This window comes from Electrophorus electricus, chromosome 20 (genome assembly GCF_013358815.1).
Source record: "Electrophorus electricus isolate fEleEle1 chromosome 20, fEleEle1.pri, whole genome shotgun sequence".
NCBI lineage: Eukaryota > Metazoa > Chordata > Actinopteri > Gymnotiformes > Gymnotidae > Electrophorus > Electrophorus electricus.
The window spans coordinates 3559891-3586656 of NC_049554.1; the positions used below are offsets into that span (position 1 = coordinate 3559891).

General features: G+C 40.6%; 1 protein-coding gene across 3 annotated transcripts; it reads left to right on the forward strand.

Annotated features, from left to right (window-relative positions):
- Nucleotides 1–406: 406 nt before the first annotated feature.
- On the forward strand, nt 407–26760 carry sulf2a (sulfatase 2a). Of its 3 annotated transcripts, XM_027012458.2 has the most exons (22): nt 407–515; nt 15524–15588; nt 15887–16128; nt 16567–16806; nt 16916–17067; nt 17532–17701; nt 19932–20082; nt 20932–21107; nt 21242–21370; nt 21621–21677; nt 21927–22053; nt 22214–22409; nt 22770–23007; nt 23172–23268; nt 23375–23469; nt 23702–23761; nt 23869–24032; nt 24316–24458; nt 24571–24679; nt 24813–24846; nt 25170–25223; nt 25584–26760. In XM_027012458.2, the coding sequence occupies exons 3-22, from the start codon at nt 15963–15965 to the stop codon at nt 25612–25614; spliced, it is 2589 nt and encodes an 862-aa protein (XP_026868259.2). In that variant the 5' UTR covers nt 407–515; nt 15524–15588; nt 15887–15962; the 3' UTR covers nt 25615–26760. The 3 variants fall into 3 exon arrangements, with proteins under 3 accessions (XP_026868259.2, XP_026868258.2, XP_026868260.2); XM_027012457.2 differs by lacking the exon at nt 15524–15588; XM_027012459.2 differs by lacking the exons at nt 15524–15588; nt 23702–23761.
- The last annotated feature ends 6 nt before the right edge of the window (nt 26761–26766 follow it).

The following is a 26766-nucleotide window of genomic DNA, read 5'->3' on the forward strand; positions in this document are numbered from 1 at the left end:
GTGAGCATGTGTGTGTGCGCGCGTCTTTTTGTGGGGTGGGGGTGGGGGGGGTGCGCTGTGTGTATGAGGCAGAGAGAGAGAGAGAGAGAGAGAGTGGTGGAGAGAAAGAGATGGAGAGAGAGCTAGTCAGGCTAAGTGAGGAAGAGTTAAGGTTATGTTAATATGCATGAGAAAATAAGAGAGAGAGAGAAAGAGGGAGAGAGAGAGAGAATGAGAGAACTGGAACTAGGAGTGGGAGACACTGAATTGTAGATTGAGGGAGTTCTCCCTCCCTCCCTCGCTGCCTGCTTTATTTATTCGCTATGCAACCACGCCTCCCTTCTTTTTTCTTCTTGGTGTGTCTTTATCAGTGGGCTGCCTAAGAGCCCCACTCACACAGCTAGCAGGGAGACAAGAGAGGAACGAGGTGGACTGGACTGAACTGAACAGGTGACGACCCACCGGCCCACCTGAGTCCGATCCCCCCGCAGCGACGGTGGAAAGACCTTCGTCAGGTTTCAGGAGACTGATATGAGGTAATTTCCTTTGCCCTACATTACATACTCCAGCTCCATGTGTTCTAGCTCCTGCAAGCAAGAATGCACAACAACCATTCCTGCTGTAATGCAAATAGGAGGCTGTGTAGTGTAGTGAGTGAGGACGGACGGATCATAACACTGGCACTCGGCAGTCTGTTCTGGCCAGTTAACTTCACATGACAGCTTTATCTGCGGCATCTCACTCTATCCACTCCTAAGATAAAGTCTTCAAGCTATTTAAATGATAACATTAATCAGCTGAATGATAGAACCATTTGCTGTGTTTCATGTACGTTTTTATTTTAGCTGTCTTACTTTTGCTGAGTGGCTGAGTGTAGTTAAAGGTTTAGATGGCTTAGGTTCCTTCTGTATAACTTTGTATTCTGCACATGATGTGTTTTTTGATCACTTTTTTAATGGTCATTCTATTACTTCCAGACTTTTTATTCATGGGTCTTGATAAAATTCTTTTTGCTTCTGGTTTTATATGTAGTTGGTTTCAGAGAGTTGCATCAGATTTGTGGTTTTGGACAGGTGAATTTATTCTATCATCAGCCTCAGAGGCTCATAGCAGTGAGTGAGTCAGACTCATAAATCAGCACCCATCCTGACGGTCAGGTCGGTCACTCTGAGAGATTGTTCAGTTAAGGCCATAAACCTGTGTCCCCCTGGATTAAATATTCATCATACTTTCTTGTTTGTGGTGTGTGTAATGACCGAGATGGCCGAAGGTGAGACATCTGTGCCTCTATCATTAACTATTTACTCTGCACTCCTTCGCTGCTCAGTCTCCCTTCTTCCTATTGGAGTGTGGGTTGGAGACCCCGGTCCTCATCTCACTGGCTCTCTGGCACTGAGTGACAATAAAATGCAATCAGTACAATCAAAACACCAGGCCTAAAAAAAACCTCACTACAGCATTAGATCAGATAGGTATGTGTAAGAATTCATTTAATACTGCTGGATGGATACTCATACCTACACCTAAAGGTCTGATATTAATTTCATGTTTCTTCATCATCAAGACACACACACACACACACACACACACACACACACACATGCACATGCTCTCTCTCTCTCTCACTTTCTCTCTCTCTTGCTCTCTCTCTCGCTCTCTCTCTCTTGCTCTCTCTCTCTCTCTCTCTCTCTCTCTCTCTCTCCCTCCCTCTCGCTCTTTCTCTTTATTTCTTCTATTTCCAGCATACTGCTTATTTACTTTTACACACCATCACAAATACATCTCACACAAACATACAATACAGTTATTTTTCCATAGGGAACCTTTAATATTTTCCAACAACCTTTTACTAATGTAGTAACTAAAATACTACTAAAGTAGTTCAGCTCATACTGTAGAACTGAGAGAACTGTAGCATGTTCGCTCATGTGGGATTTCTCTATGACAGAAAAAAACAGGATTTGATCTCAATTCCCTGATTTCTGAGTGGGAGCTATTTGGGGTTCCTCTACAAGTATACATGTGGGAATAGGGGAGGGACCTCACAGAACCTGAGCTTTGCCCTTGTCATGTTATACATTATGTAGGCTAGAAGCTGCAAATAGACGTGCTATACAGTGCATAATCTTGCCGTGTCCATATGAAAAGGGAAGATCTGCATTTTGTCGTGTGCTAAAGAAGAGGCAGTGTTGGCAGCTCAGCTCCCAGCGCAGTGTGCCGCCAGAGATGGACCTGACAGAGAGCGGATATCAGTGACAGTGCACAAGTGCTCAAGGTGCAATCCTTGGGTATGGCTTGCTAACAGTACTTTGCTGAAAAAACTTTCCCACTTCACTCCATAACCAAGCATTAGGCTTACAGATATTTCAGTATGACAGCATGTGCCAAATGCAACACATTGCACCATACACAACAGAATAAATGTAAAAGCAGATGTCTTTGTTCGCTGCTGACTGACGCCATAAAGCGTTTGGGTAAGACAGATGAAACACAAAGACAGGAGAGAAAAGCAACATCAAGATTCATTTGGAATGATATGTGGATGGTGGCAAAGTTTTGCGCAGCAGTGGCTGAAGCGTGACGTTGTATCAGTATTAGACCAGGTGCAGTACGTGCTGAGACTGTGTGTGTGTTCGACTGTCTAGGGTAAGCTGTCATGAAACTGTAATGTGACAATGTATCTCCATTTAGAAGCTTTGTTTATTCATTTAACTGTTCTCTCTCTCTCTCTCTCATTCTGTGTGACCTTTCATATGCATTTGTATTTGATTTTCCCCACCGTGTCGTCAGGCTCATAACATCAGTATGTCTTGCTAACCAGTTTATACCCTTTTTGATATGTGAAATATAATAATTGCCTATGAGCTACAGAATGCACACAGCAGCAGCAGTGGCTGCATAACCAAGATGTTCCTCTGGTGGAAAAGGTGCTTTCATGAGTGAACTCATTTTAAAACATTGATCACAAACCTCAGATCACAAAATCCTCTTCCTTATCTCAGGCATAATGTGAACATTTGTGAGAAATGTCAGAAGGCCAGTGCTCTTATACAAAGGAGGTGTGTATATCTTAGTCAGTTCCAGGGGCTGATGACTATCAGCAATGGTAATAAAGCTTATGATACTCAGTATATGAAAGCCTTCTGGCACTGGCTTTTCACTGCTTTAGATATTAAACCAGCTACAAGAAGCATCACTACTACCCTCATCCCATTACACATCACTCAGAGCCTTCCCACAATGCAAAGGTCCTGATTCCAACAGCCATTACTGTACAATATCTGCTTACACACCTTCCCAGGACTCAATACCAGTACCAATACCAATACCAATACCAATACCAATACCAATACCAATACCTTGTTTCATATAACATTATCACCTTCCTTCCTTAAAGCAAAAGTGTCCAATTAATACTATAATGAAATTAAAGTGGAATATAATGATAAGAAAGTGAGTTTCGTGTTAGATACCGATTATGATTTCTTAATCATTGGAATTACTCAATCACTCTGTCTGATTTTATTTTTCATAAAACTTATTTTCTGATAGGAATCCAGCAAGACTGGAGAAAGGCAAAAAGTCATTATGAACATCAAACAAAAGTAGTGGTCACAGAGCAGCCTTCAGAGAGTGCCTGTGGGAACAGTGTGAGAACTTAACTGGATATGTGAGAGGTTTCTGGAATCGATTGGGAGGCATCCAGCCATGGTGGAATCAAAGAAACATGGCCACAGGGCTAAGTTTGTGTCATAGCTGATTTGACCTGGTAAAAAATTGCCACTCATAGAGAATAAAGTGTAGCTCACCTTAGAAATACAGAAGGAACTGATTTGATAGTCACAGCAGCAGTGATGATAAACATTTTGTAACATTTGAGAAAACATCAACAATGGTTTATCTTGAAATCTTGAAATTACATCTAACACTTTTTTTGTTTCTGTAAAAAGCCATTTTTTATGCAAATATAATTATTAATTTATGAGTGGTTTGGTATCAATGGTAAAAACAAATGATGCGCTCAGAAGCTCCATGACTCCTCAAATGAACATTGTAGAAAGTGGTTGGCAGAACCCTGTTGTACTGTCATTATTATAGTGATTGTAAAACCCATCATGACATCTGTGAGGGTGGAGGCATGACTGCCAGTGACAGCTGTCACAGATGACTCCTAAGAGTGAATGACATATGGGAAAGAGTCTGACACAATTCAGAAGAGCATCTGTGGGCCTTGGCCATTATAGAGGACTGTTTACATGAAAAAAGAGGAATGATGAAACCTGATTTTATCTGAATCATGTCCGCCTTGGGAGCAGATGTTCTATTTATTTAGGTTCATCCAAGTTTAACCAAAGGCTTGGGGGTATCATTTTCATTTGATATATGCAATATGGAGTCTTTCCTCTAATGAAATAACTGTGATGTGAAGCAACACTGATGAAAATAGATCAGCAAATAATGTTTGTGTTGTTTGTAGATACTGCTGGTGGACTAAAAGTAAACAAATTCTGGGAGTCCTTGTTTAGCTCCAAAGAGTGAGTTGAACTGGTTTCTCAAGGCTGAGTGAGCTTATGCATGTGTTTACAGTTATTACTTGTCAATTTAACAGTAACATTCACTTTAATTGATACAGGGAGAGAGCATGACTTAGGCTCATGTATGGCTGGGTTGTTGTTTCCTCCACAACTTTAAGAGCAGAAATAGAACTGTTTTTCCCAACACAAAAAACCCCCCCATCAAAATACTACCTACTACTAAAAACAAAGTAGAACTATACAGTCTGCAAAATCTTTATTTTTCACCTTATTCAACGGATGAGTCAGTAATTGAAACCCACACTGTAGAGAGTTTGAATCCTTTCTGACCGCAGCTGAAGCTCTTGTGGGTTCATGTATGTCAATATATCAGTCATCCTGATGAGTAGTTCTGCCTGTCAGGAAAGAGCCGCGTCTTCTCGACATGACAGCATCATATCAGCGCATGACTCCTACTGGCATTTCTGTTCAGAAGCATAATAATGTCATTGCCTCACAATAGTAAACCTTCCTCTGGGGAAAATAACACAGGTTAATTAAGGTCATTAACTTGTGATGTTTTCCCCAAAGGAAGGTTTACTATTGTGAGACTATCATTGTCCATGAATGATCTTTCGGTGTGTTATTGAATATGATATTTAGACTTTTTGTGTTTAGCATAAATAAAAGCTAGGAGAGTTGTGTGCATGTTTATGATCTTGACTTCAAAGAAGTGTGACTAGAGCTCAACTCTCTTCCCATTCTGTTCCAGTTGATTATTTGCTTTTGGTCAAATCAAGTGAACCTCCTACTGTTAAACAGTGGAGAAAATTTCAAAATTAAAGTTCAATTAAAATTGAATTCATGCATCAGATTTAAAAATTTGGTATTAGCGCTCTGTTGCCTTAAATGGCTGAGCAGTTTTAAATAGGATCTAATATTTCAACCCGCATGTTTTGGTTGCATTTTGCAGGACTCCCGCTCATCTCCCCATGCTGGGGATATCCCCCAGCCAATTAATTAGAAGTTAGATATTAAAATGGTCTGTTGTGAGCTGGTTTAATTGATTCTTTCCAACTACACACAAAGCAAGCTGACAGCAGGAGATTCTGGGCTTTGTCAACATTGGGCATTATGCCCATTTATTAAAGCACCCCAACCCCGACTCACAGACTGTATCAAGATTGCCCACACACCAGGGGATACAACACTGGCAACAGTATGGATTGGGAATGTTGGGTCAGGCTGTCTATATGAATCCCTGTCATAGATCGTAGATTATGAGTACTAAACACTTTGTTTTACTCTCACAGGCAAAGGCAAAACTCTGCATACTCTGAACATTAACCTCCCTCTATGAGGGAGTTTTCAGAATTCCTCATTTTCCCATTGCTTCAGTAATTGCTCTAATAGGTTTGAATGAAGCTTAACACCCGTAGAGCTCTGGAAATCACCAATGGCTGAAAGTGAGCAGGTTGGCTTCACTCTCGCATGTTCCATGGCTCCCCATGGCTTTGAAATTAGCTTTGGTCTCTGTGTATGGGGGACGTTTTTGGGATGGCCAGGGTTGAACCTCTCTTGTAATTCATGGCAGTATGTAATAATGGCAGACCGATGCTCCCCCCAAAAACAGCTTATCTCTCCATCCAAGAAGAACACAGGTTTATACCAGACTGACTGTGAACAGACTGTGAAATTCAAGGGTCATTAATTGAATGACCTTGGCTATAAAATCTGTGTTGCTGTACCCCATGCCTGTAAGAGAGCTGGAGCTGGTGTCTGCGAACCCATTCATTGGGAAGATTTATGGCCTGTTTTATGGCAACTTGGTCAGGCTTGGCTGTTCATTAGCTGTTATGGCCTTCGCAATAGCGACGTGCTGCCTCTCATAACTGCCTGTAGCAGACGTCACCTGACATAGTCCTCATTTACGGCTGGCATGCACCTGTGCTAGTCTGCTCATGCATTTATTCATCATTGGTAGGCAAGGAAAGTCAAAAGATAAAAATGTGGGTAATTGTGGAAAGGATGATAGTCAGTTTCTGGGGATTTTATCCAATTGATAAATGTCTACTTCCCTTTAGACAGGGGGTTGTAGCAGGGCCAGTCTAACTATAGGGTTAAAGCCCTGACACCAGTCAGTGACAGAAGGGCTTTTATGTGAGCTGTTCTAATGGCTGATGGCTTACAGGGGAAATTAGTGCCCACTGTGAATCAGTGACCATAAAGTGATTATACGTATATAAAGCCCCATAGGAAATGGCCTGAAGAGACATAATAATGGCAGTCTGTCAAACCACATAGCTTTGCCTCCATTTGCATGACCTCGGCTTGTAAATTATTGGCACAGAAAAATTAGGATTCTATGATCTCACTAGAATTTTGCTTTAATTTATGCATGAGTTACTGACACCCCATGGAGCAAGGAGTCAAAATGAGATATTTTGTATCAAAGACAAAGTGATGATAGTCAGGCCATTTTGACAGAGACTTTGCTGTAATAAACTCCAGTCCGACCTAGTGGTTAGTTTTTTGTCCCTTTGTAGCTAACATTCGCCTTCATCCTTCAGCCTAATTGATCAATAAATAGAAAATCTGTTTTAACATTAGTTAAATTGAAAAAGTACTGAAACTCTGTGGAGATTAAATATAGAGTGAAAAAAGGAATATCAATGTGCCACTGTGCATGTCTGTACTTTGAGTGTGTGTGTGTGTGTGTGTGTGTGTGTGTGTGTGTGTGTGTGTGTGTGTGTATGTAACTGGTATAGATTGCACATTAAGTCTCTGCAGGGAGAACAAATGATACCAATAAGAAATGTCCAGGGGACGGGTTTGGTAATATATTATTAATCTGGGGTTTCATTAAAAAACCTGCAAGGCTTCTGCAATGTTATTGTTATACAATATCAATAGTACAGCACTAAAGAGCAGTAGAGAGAGAGGGATATATATATATATATATATATATATATATATATATATATATATATATATATATGTCTATATAGAGACTGGAAGAGCCTAAACTAGGACCAGCTCTCTGATGAGCTAAAACTCAGATGAGGATGGGAGAACAGTTTTCTTTCATTGTGCTTTGCCATAAAGGAATTAAGAGAAGTCAACCATTAGGTACACAAATTTATACAGACATTTGGATTTTTTTTCAAGTATTTTTCAATCAGATTTTAAAGAATCACAGTCTGTTTCCTAAAGGCAATCACCACACTTTTTATGTCTGATTAGTGGAGATCCTTATTTGAAATACGGATCAGTAATCTGTTTGTGGAACCTTGTCTAATTCCCCCTTTCAACATCCCATCTTACCCATGCAGACTTAAAACCCTTGTGTATTTTTGGCAAGGAAGGGTGTTCCACATATGGATTTGGGGAGTGTGGGTGGAGGGAAGTATAACTAAGCCTGCTAATCTAAACACAAAGAGAGAGAAAGGGATAGAGGATTAGCATGAAGAAAGTCAGCAAAGGGAGACAGTGAAAGGTCCCCATGCCCAGAGGCAAACCATATGGATGATTAGAATATCCCACTATGACAACACTGACAGCCACTGGCACTGGATTTTCTCCATAGCTGCACATGTAACGCCATGTAAGGATCCAAGGCTTTAGATGTGTTAATTAGATGCTGTTGCATGCTACAAGTGTTTTCTCATGGGCAAGATCTACAAAATAATTGAAGGTGATCAGAATGTTCCCATCAAAACCAATGTGGGCTAGGCCCACAGGTACAGTCTGTGGTGGATGTGCAACCTTCTGGTATGTCCTGCAGTGGCAGTTATAACATATTGATTTATTTGTGACTCCTTTAATGGATTCACCACTTAGGTTGTTGGCTAAAATGAGAAAGCAATATTGTCGGTAATCATCATTAAGTCAAGGCCATTACAGTTCCCCTCTCCCCCAAGTAATTTGCTGTAGACACAAGAAATTAGTTGTAATTAAAACAAAACAAATGACAATATAAACTGGGGGCCTGTGGTGTTACTGAAACAGAGCAATGTGAGGAGAGCTTATTCTAATACGCTTTTACCCATCTCCTTGTGGAATCAAAGTATATATTGGTCTGTATAATCGAGGGGCGAAAGTATGCGGTCTCAGTGGATTTTTAAGTTTATGTAAATAACTGAAAATTTTATTTCTCTTTTCACCATTGTACTGTCTAATATTTTAAACTAATGAATATGTTTCTTTTTTAGCTATCAATTTGTTCTGCATGTGTCCAGGTTTCTTTTTTTCTGTTTGATTAAAGGAAACATAGTCTTTTGGTGTAGCAGCAGAAACCATTCATGCTGCTCTGGACTCATTCATTCACTTTACCATCATGGTTCAGTAACACAGCCCTCTCCCACTGCTGTAATGGAATATCAAAGTGAAGTAGCCCTTTCTCTCTCTCTCTCTCTCTCTCTCTCTCTCTCTCTCTCACTTTCTCTCTCTCTCTCTCTCTCTCTCTCTCTCTCTCTCTCTCTCTCTCTCTCTCTCTCTCTCTCACTTTATGCCCTCAGATTAGCCAGGATTTGCCCCTCCACCAGAAGAGAAGCATTGAGATTGCAACAGATAACCATTTACCAGAAACAATTACTGTTTTCTCCTCTGGTTCCTTTTTTTCTAGAGCCAGACATCCAGGGTCTGTTTGAAGCCTTGGGAGGCACAATCGCACTACTGTTGATAGTTTGTACGCAGACCTCTCTGCCCTGTTACCCTCAGGAGGGCCAAATCTCAGGACAGAGGGGGGTAAAGTGGTGTAGTTTCCCCCCACCCCCAACCCCACAACTTTTCTCTTTGTCTGGGGCTTCAGACCCACAGGGACCAAGACCCCCACACTAACCACACACCCCTCAGGATTGCTGACTGAAAGGGTGCAGGCGGTCTGAGCATTACTTGCTTTACTTCATTACGTGGCGCAACCGTAGTGAAAATGTAGTTAGCAAATAATTGTAGCTGGTAGCTGCTGTCCATTAGGACAAAACCTTGGGAATTATTGACTTGCTGTAATAGAAATAAACAGTGTAATGTATTTCTTTTTAACTTCAGAATTATTTTATCCTTCCAACCCTTTGTTCTTACAGTAGTTTCTTTAAGATCTTTTAAATGTTTTACATGTTTTTTCCTCGTTTGGGGAAAAACAATTTTTCATTTACACTTAATTACATTGAATCATTTGCTTTATCATTCATTATAACCACCCCATTGGCTAATGGCATTTTTCAGTGAGGCATTTGTACAATAGCAAGTGTGAGTCGGTTATCTTTGTTCATGTGGAGTAAAGCTGTAATGGCTGAATTTCTTCACAAAATCAAAAGTGGTGCAAAATTAATGAAGAGCTGCTCATGTTGATAAGATACATGTAAAAATAAATTTCACATTTGCCGTCCTCCAGTCTTTTTCCTTCAAGCTTGGGTCCTCTACCAGAGGCTTGGAAGCTTGAGGGTCCTGCGTAGTATCTTAGCTGTTCCCAATACTGCACTATTCTGAATGGAGATCTTGCATGTTGTTCCTGGGATCTGCTGGAGCTGTTCTTCCAGTCTGGGGGTCACAGCTAATAGTGCTCCAATTAATATGGAAAACACTGTTGCCTTCACTTTTCATCTTTTCTAGGTCTTCTTACAGTCCTTGGCATTTCTTCTGCTTTTTGTGTTCTTTGTTCCTGATATTGCTATTGCTTGGGATTGCTACAGCTACCACTATGGCTCTCTTCTGCTGTTTGGTTGGTTAGCCATTACCATTTTTTCAAACTGTATCTGGAAGTCCCACAGCATCTTAGCCCAGTCATTCTCCACCACCTTCGGTAGTGTATCCCACATTGACCTTGGAACCTCCAGCACGTTCTCCTCACAGACGTTTCTGTGCCAGCCACTTAGTGATGCCTTTCCATGTATGATTGGTGTGCCAGCATCTTGCATCCCGCAGTTATGTGCTGGATTGTCTCATGGGAACCTTTGCACAGCCTACATCTGGGGTCCTGCCTCATGCAGATCCCAGCCTCTACTGATCTTGTATTCAGAGCTTGCTCCTCTGCTGCCATGATTAGTGCCTCTGGTAGGATTTTTCCATATCAACTACTTTCACTATTTGCTGGTGGTATATACCATGCAGGGGTTTATCCTCACATTATGGTTCCTATTCCACCTCATTCCCATCCTCCTTGGGTTTTTGCAACAGCCAACTAAATAATAGGCTACAACGTACTAGCTATATTATTACATACTAAGTTAGCTATCTATCTAGGAATTTTAAATAGTTATAGTCCAGAAAAGCATGCGGTAAAAGTCAGCAAAGCAAATGACACTCTCCCTCATTTAGCAGCATAGTAAGAACAGTTAGACTTAAAGATAACAACAAAAGGCAACAGAGTTAGTGTTCGTCCTACTCTCCACAGAGTCTTCCCTACAGAGTAGTTCGCTTTCTACTTTCATTAGACTTAAAAATGTTCGGTTGTTTTCTTTTGCACATTTCTAGTCTACTCATTTGCTTGCTAAATCCAACAATGCCAACAATCATGACAACAGTCACCAAAGTCAAAGTCAAACTCAAATTTATTTATGTAGTGCTTTTTACAACAGCTGTTGTCACAAGGCAGCTTTACACTTATCTGTGTCCAAGCCCCCAGTGAGCAAGCCAAGGGTGACAGTGGCAAGGAAAAACTCCCAGGGCACGAGGAAGAAACCTTGAGAGGAACCAAGACTCAAATGGGGGGGAGCATCCTCTTCACAACACCATGCCGGCACACTGAAATATATGATCCTAATTGCTGGGATATGATGAGTACAGGCTTTAATCCTGGGAGTAGGCCTAAAGGTTTTCTCAATAGGCCTCTAAAAGTTTTCCCAGTTGTTAAATTTATGCAAATGAGTTAGGACAACTGATTATTTATAGCTGTGTTTAGCTTAGATTGGTGCTTACTTCAGTGATTTTAGGTTTTGATGTTTCAGCAGAGCTGAGGCGGCATTGCTCTACTGGAGTTTGCCCATATGTCCTTGTGGTTCAGCCTCCTCATGCTTGTGCTAATTGTCTTTCAATATTTGCCTAAGAAGAATGCTTCTCTGCTACTGCTGACAATACAATTATAAATACTCTCTAGTCAGCTGTCAGACATGCCATAGCATATAAGTTCCACTCAATAATGTTGGGAAATGTGTGTGTGTGTGTGTGTGTTTGTGTATGTGTGTGTGTGTGTGTGTGTGTGTGTGTGTGTGTGTGTGTGTGTGTGTGTGTGTGTGTGTGTGTGTGTTTTGGGGGGCGGTTGGGAAGCCTCGGTTGACCAAATCAGCCATAAACTGGGTGATGTACAGTATTCATTCCAAGAATCCATCCCCCCTGCACCCGCCCAAATCAACTGCCTGCCAGAGAAAAGCTTCTGCTTCTTTCCTGAAAGAGGCTTGTCATGGCACCATTTGCATCTGAATACCAACCTTTGTTGGTAAATTCAAGGAGACTTTGGTGAGTTTGCATACGGAATCATTGAGAGGACACTCATTCTCTTGGCTGTGCCAAGCTCTGTTGCCACCGCAGGAATGGGAGGAATGGAGGAATGAAGGAATGGTGGTAGGAGAAGAACACAGGCATCAGCACCAGCTCAAAGCTTCCAGTCATGGGAGCTTTATCAAGTATATTAAGCATTGTTTTTATATTAAGCACTGTGCTGCACTCTTCATGTGTGTGCGTGTGTGTGTATGTGTGTGGGTGTGTGTGTGTGTGTTTTAGTTCACAGTGCTACCTTCCAGCTTTGTAACTAGATGCAGATACGCTTGTGGGCTCCCCTGAATTCCTTATGCATTATGAATCAGAGAAATGCATAATAAGAAATACACAGAGCGTCACTCTTGTATTCGACAAATAATGTGATTTTCAACAATGTGATTTTCCTCAAATATAATCTCCAAAAAATAACTATGATTTTCCTCAAATATACTGTTTATACTCTATATACTCTTTATCTTTTACATATAATAATAGATTTTCCTCAGATATACTTTAGTTATATTATCTGTCTGTACTGTGTAATAACAGTCTGAACGTCTTTATATTTTCTCTTCTTCCCTTGAGGCATTGCTTGAATGTGACTCACAGTCTGATGGCCCTTATTTTTCATACTTCACCTCTCTTCTCCATGACATACTTTGTTCTACCCATAACAATTCATACTCATTCACTGAGTCATACACCCAATACTTACATTTAGCTGTTTAGAGGTAGGTTTACTGCAGGTTATGCATTGGGTTCACACGGCTGTTTTCCATGTTGTCTGTATACCTGAAAAATTAAAAATTAAAGAAGTTAAAACCGAATTACACAGGTTTTGTAAAGATAAGATTAACCATCCTTTTGTAAAGCACTTTGTAAACATTGTTTTAAAAAGTGCTTTATAAATATTTTTTCTTCTTCTTCATCATCTTCTTCTTCTTCTTCTTCTTCTACATCATCATCATCATCTTCTTCTTCTTCTTCTTCTTCTTCTTATTATTATTATTATTATTATCTTTTTATAAGATAAAGTATTTTGAAACTTAACATTCATGTTGGTCTCTATTTGGTAGTCTCAGCAGTATGTCAGTATACTCAGTGCTGACACAGCAGCGCACAGTGTCGATAACAGGAACACAACACTAATGGACAGATTGGCAGAGAGAATGGGAATGGAGTCTGATAAACATTTGGTATAGCACAGCATTTTACCTAAACCTTCCTTGTCATAACCCATTGTAGCTTGTTTTGTCAGGGTGATGGTCTAGATAAGCAATGAGTAGCATAATCTGCTACAACATTCTAAAATCTCCTCCACTTGCAATATGTTTTGTTTCTTTTATAAGGATCATTGCAGAGGGGACTTAACGATGGCTTTCCCACGGAGTTTGGAATTTCCTAATTAGTAGTGTTCGCAGCCTTTGCAAAGGCAGGACATCTCCAGTGTATCTCTACCTATACAACTGTGAACTGTTTACATTTTCTTTCACTGGCCCCTTCTGTGGTTGTTATTTTCATCAGTTGCCAACTGAGGGTGTGGCTGGAGGAGTGGGCGAGGGTGGGGGATGTGGGTGAGGGTAGGGGAGGCGGGTGATTTTGGGGAAGTAGGTGGAGTGGGCGAGGGTGTGGGATGTGGGTGGAGTAGATGAGGGTGTTGGGATGTGGGTGGAGTGGGGGGTGATGAGGAGTATAGCAGCCTAGAGAATTTAAAGCAGCCAGAGAACCCCAAGGTCAGACCTCATCCATTCCCCCCAAAAGAGAACAATACGTACAGAGAGGGCAAGAATTAACATGGAGTGAATACAACTGTGTGTGTATGTGTGAAAGAAAGAGAAGGAGAGAGCGAGAGAGTTGGTGTGTGTGTGTAAGAGAGAAAGTGATAGAAAGGGGATGATTAAAAAGAAAAGGTAGTGAGCTGTTTGCACTGATGCAGTAGTATAGTGAACTTTTTGCAGTGGTGAGGCAGTAGTATAGTGATTTTTTTGCGGTGGTGATGCAGTAGGATACTGAACTCTCTGAGATGATGATGCAGTAGGATAATACAATGATGGTGCTGTAGGATACTGAGCTCTTTTCTGCGATGATGCAGTGTGCAGTGAGCTCTTTTCTGCGATGATGCAGTGTGCATTGAGCTCTTTTCTGCGATGATGCAGTGTGCAGTGAGCTCTTTTCTGCGATGATGCAGTGTGCAGTGAGCTCTTTTCTGCGATGATGCAGTGTGCAGTGAGCTCTTTTCATGGATGGTGTAATGTGCAGTGAGCTCTGAGGGTGTCTGAGGGACATCTCAGCTGTCAGTGAGCTGTGCTGGAAGACCCAGGTTCCTTCCATAGAATGATGGGGATGAGTTCCTTACACACAGTGATGAGTATGAGTTGTCTCAGGTGAGTTTTACTTTCATCATTTACACAGAAATAGCTCTTATAGCTGATGACAGTAGTTCATGTTTTAGAGAAAATCACAGCAATCTAATACCCCTAATACCCCAATACACTGTATTTTGCACAGTACATCAATAAGTAATGTGGTCACATATTTGGTATAGGACCACAGACAATTCCAATAGCTCCAGGATGAGAGTGAGAGTAACTCTTTGCTGAAGCTGCTCAGTGGTAGCTCATTGGTTATGGTACTTGAACTGTAATTGGAAGGTTGCTGGTTCAAGCCCCCCCCCCCCCCCCCCCAAAAAAAAAGTTGCCGCTGTTGGGTCCCTGAGCAAGGCCCTCAATCGCTCAATTTGTACTCAGTCATAATCATAAGTTGCTTTGGATAAAAGTGTCAGCTAAATGTAAATGGTAACACCTTGTCCTCTACATGGACTGCTCTGTATTGTGAACTAATGCATAACCAATGACAAATTCAGTACAAGTGCAAACCTACTTGGTTGGTTAAGCCTGATTCTGAGGATAAGTGGAGTATAGGTTGACAGCTCTAGTGGTCCTTTTCTTAAAGAAACTGATGACTGGTTTTATATATATATTGAGCAGCTTTAAATCTGTGTACTTCTAATTGTAAGGATCTTTTGGTTCTTGAAAAGTGCTATATACATTGCATGTATTATTATTATTATTATTATTATTATTATTATTATTATTATTAAATCAATAGTGTGCCAGGTTTCAACTCAATGTTCTATTACACTTATACCTTAACAGACTTAATTTACCTGCTTTTCAGTATTGATGCTCTAGTGGTCAAAACAGATATTAACAAATAAAAATTAACAGATATTACAAAAGTAATTAATTTAGGAGGCAAGTGTGCCAGTAAATATTTCTATAAATATACTGAAATGTGCTTTAAGCATTAGCAAAAGCCAAATAGAAGCAAATAAAAGAGGTTTGGCTACACTTACAGTATACAGCTATGCAGTGAAGCACAGCTTAATGTCCAACTGAACTGAGTTGAGATGTCTGCTGAAATGCCACCTGCTAATTTGCGCTGTGTCAGACATACCCTGGATCATTTCTGATCCACTAGCATCCCACTGTTTCCTCTAATATTGTTTTTTTTTTCCTTCATTCTGTCACTTTTGCCCTGTGTCATTCACCCTTCAGCAAGCTCCTTTGGACAATAGCCCACTACCATTAGTCTCTGGGCCGGCAGCCATGTGTGTAGGCATGTAGGTACACTTTTATGTATCATTAATGATTGATTAATGCTAACAGCGTTAATGATGTCATTTAAATGGAAAAGGTTCTAAGTCAATGGAGCCCATGATATCAATTAGAGAGAGAGAAAGAGGGAGAGACAGAGACAGAGAGAGAGAGAGAGAGAGAGAGAGAGAGAGAGAGAGAGAGAGTGTGTGTGTGAAAGAAAGAGACAATTTCGAAGCATTTTATACCATAATATAATATGACAACTTTGAAACCTTATCATTTTTGTACAGGGTTAACGATGACATTTTGTGCTGTTGACAGATACACTGAGAGCTGAGAGCCCTTCCACAGTACTGGAAAAAGGTTTAGAGGGTGGTGGCACCGCCTGGGTGAAGCCATGGCAGGGTGGAGACTGGCCACCCTCCTTTGCCTCCTTGGGTTCCTCAACGAAGCATCCATGTACCTCTCCAGCCAACGCCAAAGGTCTCGTTTGCAGAGGGACAGACGCCATGCTCGCCCAAATATTATCCTCATCCTCACCGATGACCAGGACATAGAGCTTGGTGAGCTATAGAAGCACAAATGTGCGTCAAACATCAAGAAATTACCTCATTTGGCTCAGTATACAAAATGGCACCATACCCATTCCATGCAGACACAGGTCAACCGATGGACGGCTTTGTTGAGTGGGCCAAACTGGCTGCTGCTCCTTGCAGTGAGGCCCTTAAGTGTTTTCATCACTGAAGTGGAGACATAATGCCCTTTTGCTGCTGGTCTTTGTTCCGCTCCTATCACCACATGCTTTTGCTGCGATATTTATGGTCAAGCATCTGTTACATAGGACAGTCTGAAAAAGCATTAAAGGAATTCATTAAATGGGGCCACACTCAGAAGTGATGTTCTTTTATCCTTTTATACTTTTCTCTCTCTCTCTCTCTCTCTCTCTCTCTCTCTCTCTCTCTCTCTCTCCCTCTCTCTCTCTCTCTCTTTCTTCCTCTCAGGCTCCATGCTAGCCATGAACAAAACCAAGCACATAATGATGCAGGGAGGTACTCACTTCTCTAATGCATTTTCCACCACTCCCATGTGCTGCCCATCACGGTCTTCCATTCTTACTGGGAAATATGTGCACAACCACCACACCTACACCAACAATGAGAACTGCTCATCTCCTTCATGGCAGGCTCACCATGAGCCTTACACTTTTGCTGTTCACCTCAACAATTCAGGCTACAGGACTGGTTAGTGTTCAGTCATTCAAAAGATGCTTGGATTTTAATTAAATGCTGCATGGGCTGTGTTTGTTATTATTGCTTTGTACAGTCTTAGGTAATTACATTTTTGTTTCAGCTTTCTTTGGGAAGTATTTAAATGAGTACAATGGCTCGTATGTGCCACCTGGCTGGAGAGAATGGGTAGCACTAGTGAAGAACTCCCGCTTCTACAACTACTCTCTGTGCAGAAATGGGGTCCGTGAGAAACATGGCATGGAGTATCACAAGGTTCAATACTAAATCCAATCCTTTCGCAACTTTTTGTTCAACAGTTTAAATATTGGATTTTTTTAAAATGTCAAATGCTTTTTTATGGATAAAACAGTTCTTACTTCAAAAGTTTAGTCTTTATTCTTGCAATATTTAAAGTATACTATGGAAGTAAAGTCTTTTAGTAAAGGGTTCTGTTATCAACCATACTTGCAGTGGTGTTATGTGTGTGACATGCTATTCATTACAAAGACACTCAGGGCAAATTTAAAAAGATATTTCATCTGTCATTTTACTCTGACTGCCACTGTTGTCAGAGAAATTAGATTTTTTGTTTTTGTTTTTGTTTTATTAAGAGATCGGTTCTTTTTGCAATGTCCACACACATGATAAAGGAGTCAAATTTAAAATCACATTTGAGCATTTAAACCCTAACTCTTATTTCAGAGACATCAACAATTTCCAAACTTCTTCACCTGCAGGACTACCTCACTGATATTATCACGAATGATAGTATCAACTTCTTCCGAATGTCAAAGAGATTGTACCCCCACCGACCTGTGATGATGGTGCTGAGTCATGTAGCTCCACATGGCCCAGAAGATGCAGCGCCCCAGTATAGCAGAGCCTTCCCCAACGCCTCGCAGCATATGTAAGCATACAGTTCAGTCCTGTAATGTACATTATATGTGCAAAGGTATGTGGACACCTGATCATCACACCTATGTCAGCACGGTGGCTGGGTGGTTAGCATGTTTGCCTCTCAGCACTTGGGAGCAAGGTGCAGTCTCCATGTTTTCCCTGTGTCTGTGTGAGTTTCCTCCGGGGTCTCCAGTTACGGTTGATTGGATAATCTAAATTGTCCTGTATGAATACGACCTATGTGTAAGTATATAGATATATATTTTAGTGTGTTCATATATGTCCAGTGATGGTTGTTGCTCTGTCTTGGTCTTCTGACTGGTTTCTGACTGAGAGTATGCTGTGCGCACTGGCTGCCGCTTCTCATTGGTGTGAGTGAGTGTAAAAACTGATATCTGCCTGTAAGGCGCCCTTGAGTTCAAGAAAGTTGCCATATAAATATAACTAAGAATAATATGTCAAAGTCAAATGTATTTATATGACACTTTTTATAACAGATGTTGTCATAAAGCAGCTTTACAAACATTCGAATCCAAGCCCCCAGTGAGCAAGCCAAGGGTGACAGTGGCAAAGAAAAACTCCCTAGAGCACGAGGAAGAAACCTTGAGAGCAACCAAGACTGAGGGGGAGGGGCCATCCACCTCTGACCAACAACGGTCAAGACAGTATTAACAATATAGACAATAAGGAGCAGAATATATGTCAGCATGTTACATTCCAAAACCACAACCCTTAATTATGAAGATCATCCCTCCCTTTGTGGCTTTAACAGCCTCCACTTTTCTGTGGAGTGTGCCTGTGGGAATTCAGTCAAAAGAGAATTTATGTGATTAGGCACTGATGTTGGACAAGAAGGCCTGGCTCGCAGTCGATGTTGCATCCCAAAGGTGTTCAGTGGGTTTGAAGGCTCTGTGCTGGTTACTGGAGTTCCTCAACATTAAACTGATTAAACCATGTTTTTATGGCCCTCTCTTTGTGCACAGGGTCACAGTCATGCTGAAACCAGAAAGGGCCTTTCCTAAACTGTTGTGGCAAAAATTGGAAGCATAGAATTGTTAAAATGTCATTGAATGCTGTAAAAGTAACATTACCCTCCACTAGAACTAAGGGACTTAGTGAACCATTATACAGTCACTGATTGTCTATGGAGACTGCATGCCTGTGCGTTTGATTTTCTACATCTGTTAGTAATGGATATTAGTAAAACACCTAAACTGAATAATTAGGAGAGGTGTCCACATATGTTTGGCCAAATAGTGTATCAAGTAGAAATAGCACAAAAGAAGACATATGTTTGTTACCATCCCAATAAAGTGATTTTTTTGCTTTTATTGAAGTGTAGTAGCACCCATTATTTTATAATAAAGAATGATTTATTCTTTATAATAAGCACACATTTGGCTTTTGTCCCAAGATTTTCATATTCCAGAGAAATATGATGATGCATTCACAGTAATTGCTCCTCTAATGCCTTTGGCAAATGAAAATTTACCAAATAGCCCCAAGAGCTATAGCTGGCCCTGCTGTATTAACTGCTCATGTTGCATTGTTCATTCTTGACTATAAAACTATTGCCTCATTAGAATTACAAAGGCCAACAGTATGTGTGCACAGATTTTGTTTAGTGTTCTGCATCTGGTTATTACCATGCTGAGAATATGTTTTTCCCCCCCTTATTTTCTAGGATTTTTTTAAAGGTTATAATCTTGTACATGCAGCACATTCTCTGAGTTGATTAATTGTTGTTTTTTTTTAACTAAAATATTTTTAACAACAATTAATCTCATATATTTCAAATTGCACAATTGATAAGACTGTCAGTCTAGTGTTATTAATATTAATCTGAATGTAGCAGCTGTCCCGTATGATCACGCATTGTTCCAATTGGTTATGAGGTTCTGTCACAAATGTAAAAGCAAACATATGACAATGGCCAGGCTTATTACAATACAAAATAGGATTTTAAATTTGGCTACAGTGCAAAGTGTTCTGTAACAATACATATTTTCACCTCCAGCACAATGCTCTTCCGTATTCATTCAATACCATATGACACAACTCATTGCATTTTACACCAAGCTGCTCTATTCACCCACAAATGTAGCTGGTTAAAGTTTTCACGCTTCAAGTTATGCACATTTATGTTTATGCAACAAACTCATGGAACGTTCTTAGAAAATGCTATCAGCTTTTCACAGTCGACAGTTTTTGTAACTTATTATTGTCGACCTCCCCTCCAGCACCCCGAGCTACAATTATGCGCCAAACCCCGACAAGCACTGGATCCTGCGATACACAGGTGCCATGAAGCCTGTTCACATGCAGTTCACCAACATGCTGCAGAGACGAAGACTGCAGACGCTGCTCTCAGTGGATGACAGCGTGGAAAAGGTGTGAAATCTTTCTAATTACATACCTATCAGACGAAACCTGCCGTACACCAGTGCATGCATGCTTGCCTGTGCAGATTCCGCAGAGATATGTCTACTTCACCTACTTCATCTGTAGACGCATAGCAGCACTGAGATGCCCTGCACTTAGAATTGGCTTATAGATTATCAAGAAACACTAAATTTAAGTTGGCCTGACAAAGCCATTTGTCACTAAAAGACACTTTTATTTCTTCTTCTTCTTTTTCTTATTTCCTTGCAAAAATTAGAGTGCTATTTGTCTACAGGTTTAAAGATAGAACCACCAAACTTTCTAGAAACCTTGGTACTATACCTGAAAGAGTTGCTTGTGCTTTTTAGAGTAATCCCTCACTTCTATTCCTCTTTTCAACCCCATATCTGACCACTTTTTCACTATAGACTTTCAGGGGGCAATTTTTCAGACTGCTCCAAAAATTAGGATAAAACCATCAAACTCACGGTGTCTGATCTGAGGAGTAATAGAAATGATTCATCCACTTTTCACACATCTTTCACTCTTTTAATTCCTTCTTTTTCAGTTTTAATGCTATTGACTTCAAACCATTTTTCAGTGCCTTCTAACTCCTATGCCCCCAAACCCACATAGTCTGTAAATTAAAATTAGCATAACTCTATTAGTATAAAATTAGTATCCTATGACAATACACCAAATAACCCTGAACTACACCACAGCCAATTACTCCTAATCCAAAATGGCCCCAACAACTAAATTACCTGAACAAATTTTTCCTGAACTTTGCCTTTGTAGTCTAGCATAGCGTGTATATGATATGGTTTTCAAAGTGTTGTTTCTTTTTTTATCCCAAAGGTCTATAATATGTTGGTGGAAATGGGTGAAATAGACAACACTTACCTCATCTATATGTCTGACCACGGATACCACATTGGCCAGTTTGGCCTTGTAAAGGGCAAATCCATGCCTTATGAGTTTGACATCCGTGTGCCTTTTTACATACGAGGACCCAACGTGGAAGCAGGCAGCATGTGAGTGAGGTCCTAGACATGTGTGTGTTTTATGTCCACAAAATGTTAGTTACGGTGTGAGTACTGCCAGTCTTTCACAATCTGTACCTGTATTGATAAAGTTGGTCTTTGCTAAGTTATTTTTCCTTTCGCAGTAACTCCAACATAGTTCTCAACATCGACTTAGCTCCCACCCTGCTGAATATGGCTGGGCTGGACATTCCTGTGGACATGGATGGGAAATCCATTCTGAAGCTCCTGGAAACTGACAGACCAGTCAATAGGTACAGCTGCACACATAACATATTACATTGTGCTTTTACACCAGTTTTTCAGCAGAGAATCTGAGCTGTTATATCATTACATCATTGTCATTTCACATGAGGTAATCTTACTATATTTTGATGTCACATATGGTTTACTGTGAAATATGGATTGATCTTCTGTTGTCCAAGGAACCTTGTTCAGTCAGCGTGTATAGGACATTTGTACCCTGCTTCAGTTATAGGTTACAAGCTCTCTGTATGTTTCAAGGTTTCAGTCAAACAAGAAGGGAAAGGTTTGGAGAGACTCTTTCCTGGTGGAGAGAGGGTGAGTATTTACTCAACAGATCTATCCATACAACACTTTTAACTGAACCAAGAACAATTCATCTTTTTACTGTATCTCAAAAAAAGTAGACATCCAGAAATGGCTTAGAAATGGCTTTGATGTGTCTAAGAGGCACATCTAAGAGGCAGATGCCTCGGATATCGGACACGCTGCTGTTGATGTCTGTTGATGGTCTGTTGTCTTTGAATGGTAACTGGGTCTAAATCAGGTTTTCCTGTATCTCCACAGAAAGCCTCTGCATAAACTGTCAGATGGAAAGGAAGAAACACGTGGGAACTCTCTGCCAAAATACCAGCGGGTACGAGATCTGTGCCAGAAAGCAGAGTACCAGACTCCATGTGAGCAACCAGGACAGGTAAAAAAAATTGTGCGCACACACACACACACACACACACACACACACACACACACACACACACACACACACACACACACACACAAATACACACACACAGTACTATGGCCTCACTCTCCGAAGTCTCAGAGTCTGGCTCATTCCCCATCTCTGTGTACAGAAGTGGCAGTGTTTGGAGGACTCCTCAGGTGTGCTAAGACTGTATAAGTGTAAGGGAATGGCAGGGCTCTATGCCCTGCGAGTTCAGGGTCTGATGGCTGGTGATGCTCGGCTGTACCAGTCTGGGTCAGCTCTTCATCACTGCGACTGTGATCCTTCTGCACCCTTCGACAGGAAGAAGCTGCTCACCACAAGAAGTATGGCTCAAATATGCTCTGTGCAATTATTTCAAAACCACATTTTTAAAATGCATACAAGGGTGAATTAATCATAATTATCTTTACCTGTGCTTTCATTTGCTGTCCTGAGCTGGAGGTAGTTTATGATGTATGCAGTATATTATCAAATGTCATAGAGAGTGTTGCCATCATGTGGTTAAATTAGGTAATTGTTTAATTGCAGAAAAAGAAAAGGTGTAAATTGTTCTTACTAACAAATGTGTACCATTGAATATAATGCATTATAAGTGTGTGTGTGTGTGTGTGTGTGTGTGTGTGTGTGTGTGTGTGTGTGTGTGTGTGTGTGACACCTATATGTCACTGTTCCAATCTCTTCAGGGCTGAAGCCAAAGAATACTGTGCCCCGGAATCGCTGGGCCCGTTCGCTTCCACCTGACCTGGACAGCAAAGTTTATACCCTGGACCTGGAGCAGGGCTACCGGCCCATTGTCCCCAAGAACAGCAGTCAAACCCTGGGCAGGAAACAGGCTCTTTATGGAGCTAACGAAGAGTTCAGTGGAATGGAACCTACAGACACTGGACACACCCTGCCCACAGCCCTCAAAGTCACCTATAGGTTAGTGGCAGAAAAGGCAGACAAGGCAGATAAGATAGATAAGGCAGATATGTACTGGGCTGATGGGGATGCTGTCTGAAAGTAAAACTTTCATACTGAAACCTTTACATTGTTGCACTACTTTGGTTCATGTGTGCAAAATTTCAATGTGGAAAATATTTTAGGTGTTCAATATTGACGAATGACACAGTGAAATGTGATGGTGGACTATACAAATCACTACAGGCCTGGAAAGACCACAAACTACACATTGAACATGAGGTTAGATTCAACATCTTTGAACCAGTTCACACAGAACACTTTTCAATTGATATTCCTATGAAGAGCAAATTCAGTTATGCAGATTTTGTTCTTTCTCTATAAATAGATTGAGACACTACAGACTAAAATAAAAAACCTCAAAGAGGTCAAAGGTCATCTGATAAAGGTGCGGCCAAAGGAATGTGAATGCCACCACAATATGTGAGTATGAAGTTTGATTTCACAGCATGGGGTCTATGTTATGTAGAAAGATTTCTTGGCCAGACAAATGAAACCAATTACAACAGGTCATGTTCTGATGAACAGAAGTATTGGACAGTCTAATGAACTCCAAAAAAGAATGTTCTTTATGTAATAATCACCAGAGAAAAACTGCAGATTTATTGAGAACCTTTTAATTTTTGTCTTATGACAAAATTATTTTCTGCTTAAGTTACCAATACAAGAACAAAGCATTCTTCAGACCCCAGTCAGGCCAGGTACATTCTCTAAGGTGAGCCAAAACTGCATGTGGAACTGGGTTATCTGCTGATACAGAGCCAGCACAATATAAGTAGACCGAGTCTTGTGATTGCTCCTGATTCGAATGTGGTTTTCCAGATTGTCTAAGGATATGAAGCAGTGGCTTGTAAAGGAACATAAACGCAGAAAAAAGCTGCGGAAACTGCTCAAGCGACTCCGAAACAACGACACCTGCAGCATGCCTGGCCTCACCTGCTTCACTCATGATAACCAACACTGGCACACTGCCCCCTTCTGGACAAGTAAGGCACTGCAACCTTTGCTAAGTACACACACATTGAGTCACAGATATTAGGATGTTCTGCCAAGCCATAACTTTGCAGAACAGCAGACAGAGAAGCCTGGATTGCAATTAGTCCATTTATTTATTTATTTAGCTGCTGACATTCACTGACCTATAATATATAATTGTATTATAAAATTTGAATTATATATATTCATAGTAAAGGTGTCTTGTATAAGTTAATGATGCAATTCAACAGGTATTTTCATCTGTGATTTTTTATTTTTATTTTTGATGTATAGTGGGGCCATTCTGTGCTTGTACCAGTGCCAACAATAACACCTACTGGTGCCTGCGAACTATCAACGGCACACACAACTTCCTGTTTTGTGAATTTGCTACGGGATTCCTGGAATATTTCGACCTTAACACAGACCCTTACCAGGTAAACACAGCATGGTCAGCGAGCTCTGATCTTTGAAGCCCACCCCCACAAAGACACAAGTTACATTCACTATAATAAGAGTTATTATTTCTGCTCCTGTGTTTGTGCGCAGCTGATAAATGCAGTCAGTACGCTGGATCGTGATGCACTCAACCACATGCATCAGCAGCTCGTGAAGTTTCGCAGCTGCAAAGGTCAAAAACAGTGCAGTCCTGAGGCAGGTAGGTCACACACGCTGAACTCTGACACACACACGCTGAACTCTGACACACACGCGCAGGTCTCTGACACATGCGTGAACAACACTGGGTCAAGGGCATACCCTTTGTAACACTTATAACTTGTTTTCTGTAGGGGCCAAAGAACGAAACGTCTATAATGATTACAGGTATGGTTTCATCCAACATTTCCTGTTGTGTCTTTTTTCACAAAGCACAAATGGACAAAATAGGTTCCAGACCAAATGTTTTTAAATGTTAAGGCTTTTAGAGAGCAGGATATTGTGTGGTTATCGCTTTTGAATGCCATAAGCAGCTATAGCTTGGGTTTGTTGCACTTATCTTTGCTTGTGTATGATTGGTGTGTGTGTGTGTGTGTGTGTGTGTGTGTGTGTGTGTGTGTGTGTGTGTGTGTGTGTGTGTGTGTGTGTGTGTGTGTGTGTGTGTGTGTGTGTGTCTGTGTGTGTGTGTGTGTCCGCTCTGCATGTTCTAGGCCCCTTCATCGCCGAAAGAGACCAAAAGTGAAGAAACCCTCTTCCAAATCAATGTGAGTTATCATAGAACCCATCTGTCCCATGTAATTTCGCCAGCTACCCACTTCCCTCGAGCTGCTTCTCTCTGTCACATGGCCCACTGGCATTCTCTCTGTGGGTGTACTTGGCTATTCCATGACCTCCTCTTAGATGTATGTGTATGACATTCTGTATCATAGATGCAAGAGAAGCCTTGATTTTCTTTCAAAATTTTATTTCAAATTTTCTCTGTGACCTGCTGCTCAACATCTTTAATTTTTTTATTCTACTATATTTAAAAGAAATGTAAGTTATTTGCCTACTTTTAAGAGCACCTATTTTACAGTGAACTGTTAAAAATATATTAAAGGTTTTTGTTTTGTCTATATATTCAGGGGGCAGATCTGGGAAGGATGGGTGGGCTAAATGTGTCCCTGCTCACAGCCTATGAAGAAGAAACAGAAGCAAGAAATATCAGATCCTGGGACTCTTATGCACATATTACATGCTTTCAATCTTGACAATTTGAACAAAAAATGTGGAAGACTTAGAAGACTTAGGTTAAGAGACATCTTACAGTGGCAATACACACTCTCTCTACCCCCTTACTCCCTCTCGCTCTTTCAGTACTGGTACACCTCTGATTTCAGTTATAACCATTACCAAACTTTTAATCAATTTTGAACTTTTGAAAGTTGTGGATATTTAAACTGCAGGAACCTGAATTTCTTGCATATCAACTTGGGACTGAAGTTTTGAAAATTGTAACACTTTTATCAGTAATGGAAGTGTGTGTTGGATTGTGACACTTCACTTACAGCCACATGCTATTATGAGTCCAGCTCTACCACCCAGCAGTTCACCTTGATGACTCATCAGTTTTGATCAAATACTTGGCAAATCTTCATACAATGGCGTTTGTCATTGTTTCTCAACAAAGTGGCTGTATTATGCAAACACATATTTTTTTCCACGTTATTGATGATGCATGTACAGTTTCAGTTCCATGTGATCATGTTGTATATATATTCTCAAAAGGACTTCTTATCAAACACTGAGTAAGATGCTTGGTAACTATAAATCCTGCAAAGGTATTTCAAAGGGTAACCCTCTGAGCTATTGGGACTTTTGATCTAATTTCATATTACACACCTCATCTTGTTTAATGGTATATTACCTGCTAGCTGTATAATTTTGCTAACTGCTTACTGACTTTTTTAATGTGGTGCTACTGTATATTGAGACTGGATGGTTGATGGATAGTATGTATTTGAATGTGAAATAATTTCTTTTCTTTCTTTCTTCTTTTTTTTTGTTTTTTTTTGTTTTGTTTTGTTTTTTTTTTACAAAACTGCACATACAGAAATGACTCTTTTATCGATCCAAAACGAAGCGGTGTCTTTAACAGTTTTAAACTGATCTGAAAGCACAAGTAACCTACTCCTTATAAACTGTTCAGTCATATCCTAACTTAATATGACAAATGTTATAGTCCTATTCACTGACCGTGAAATGTGGATAGCTGAGTAAGAGTCTCCAGTTCAGTAGTTTGTAAATAAAGTCCGCAGCCTACTCACG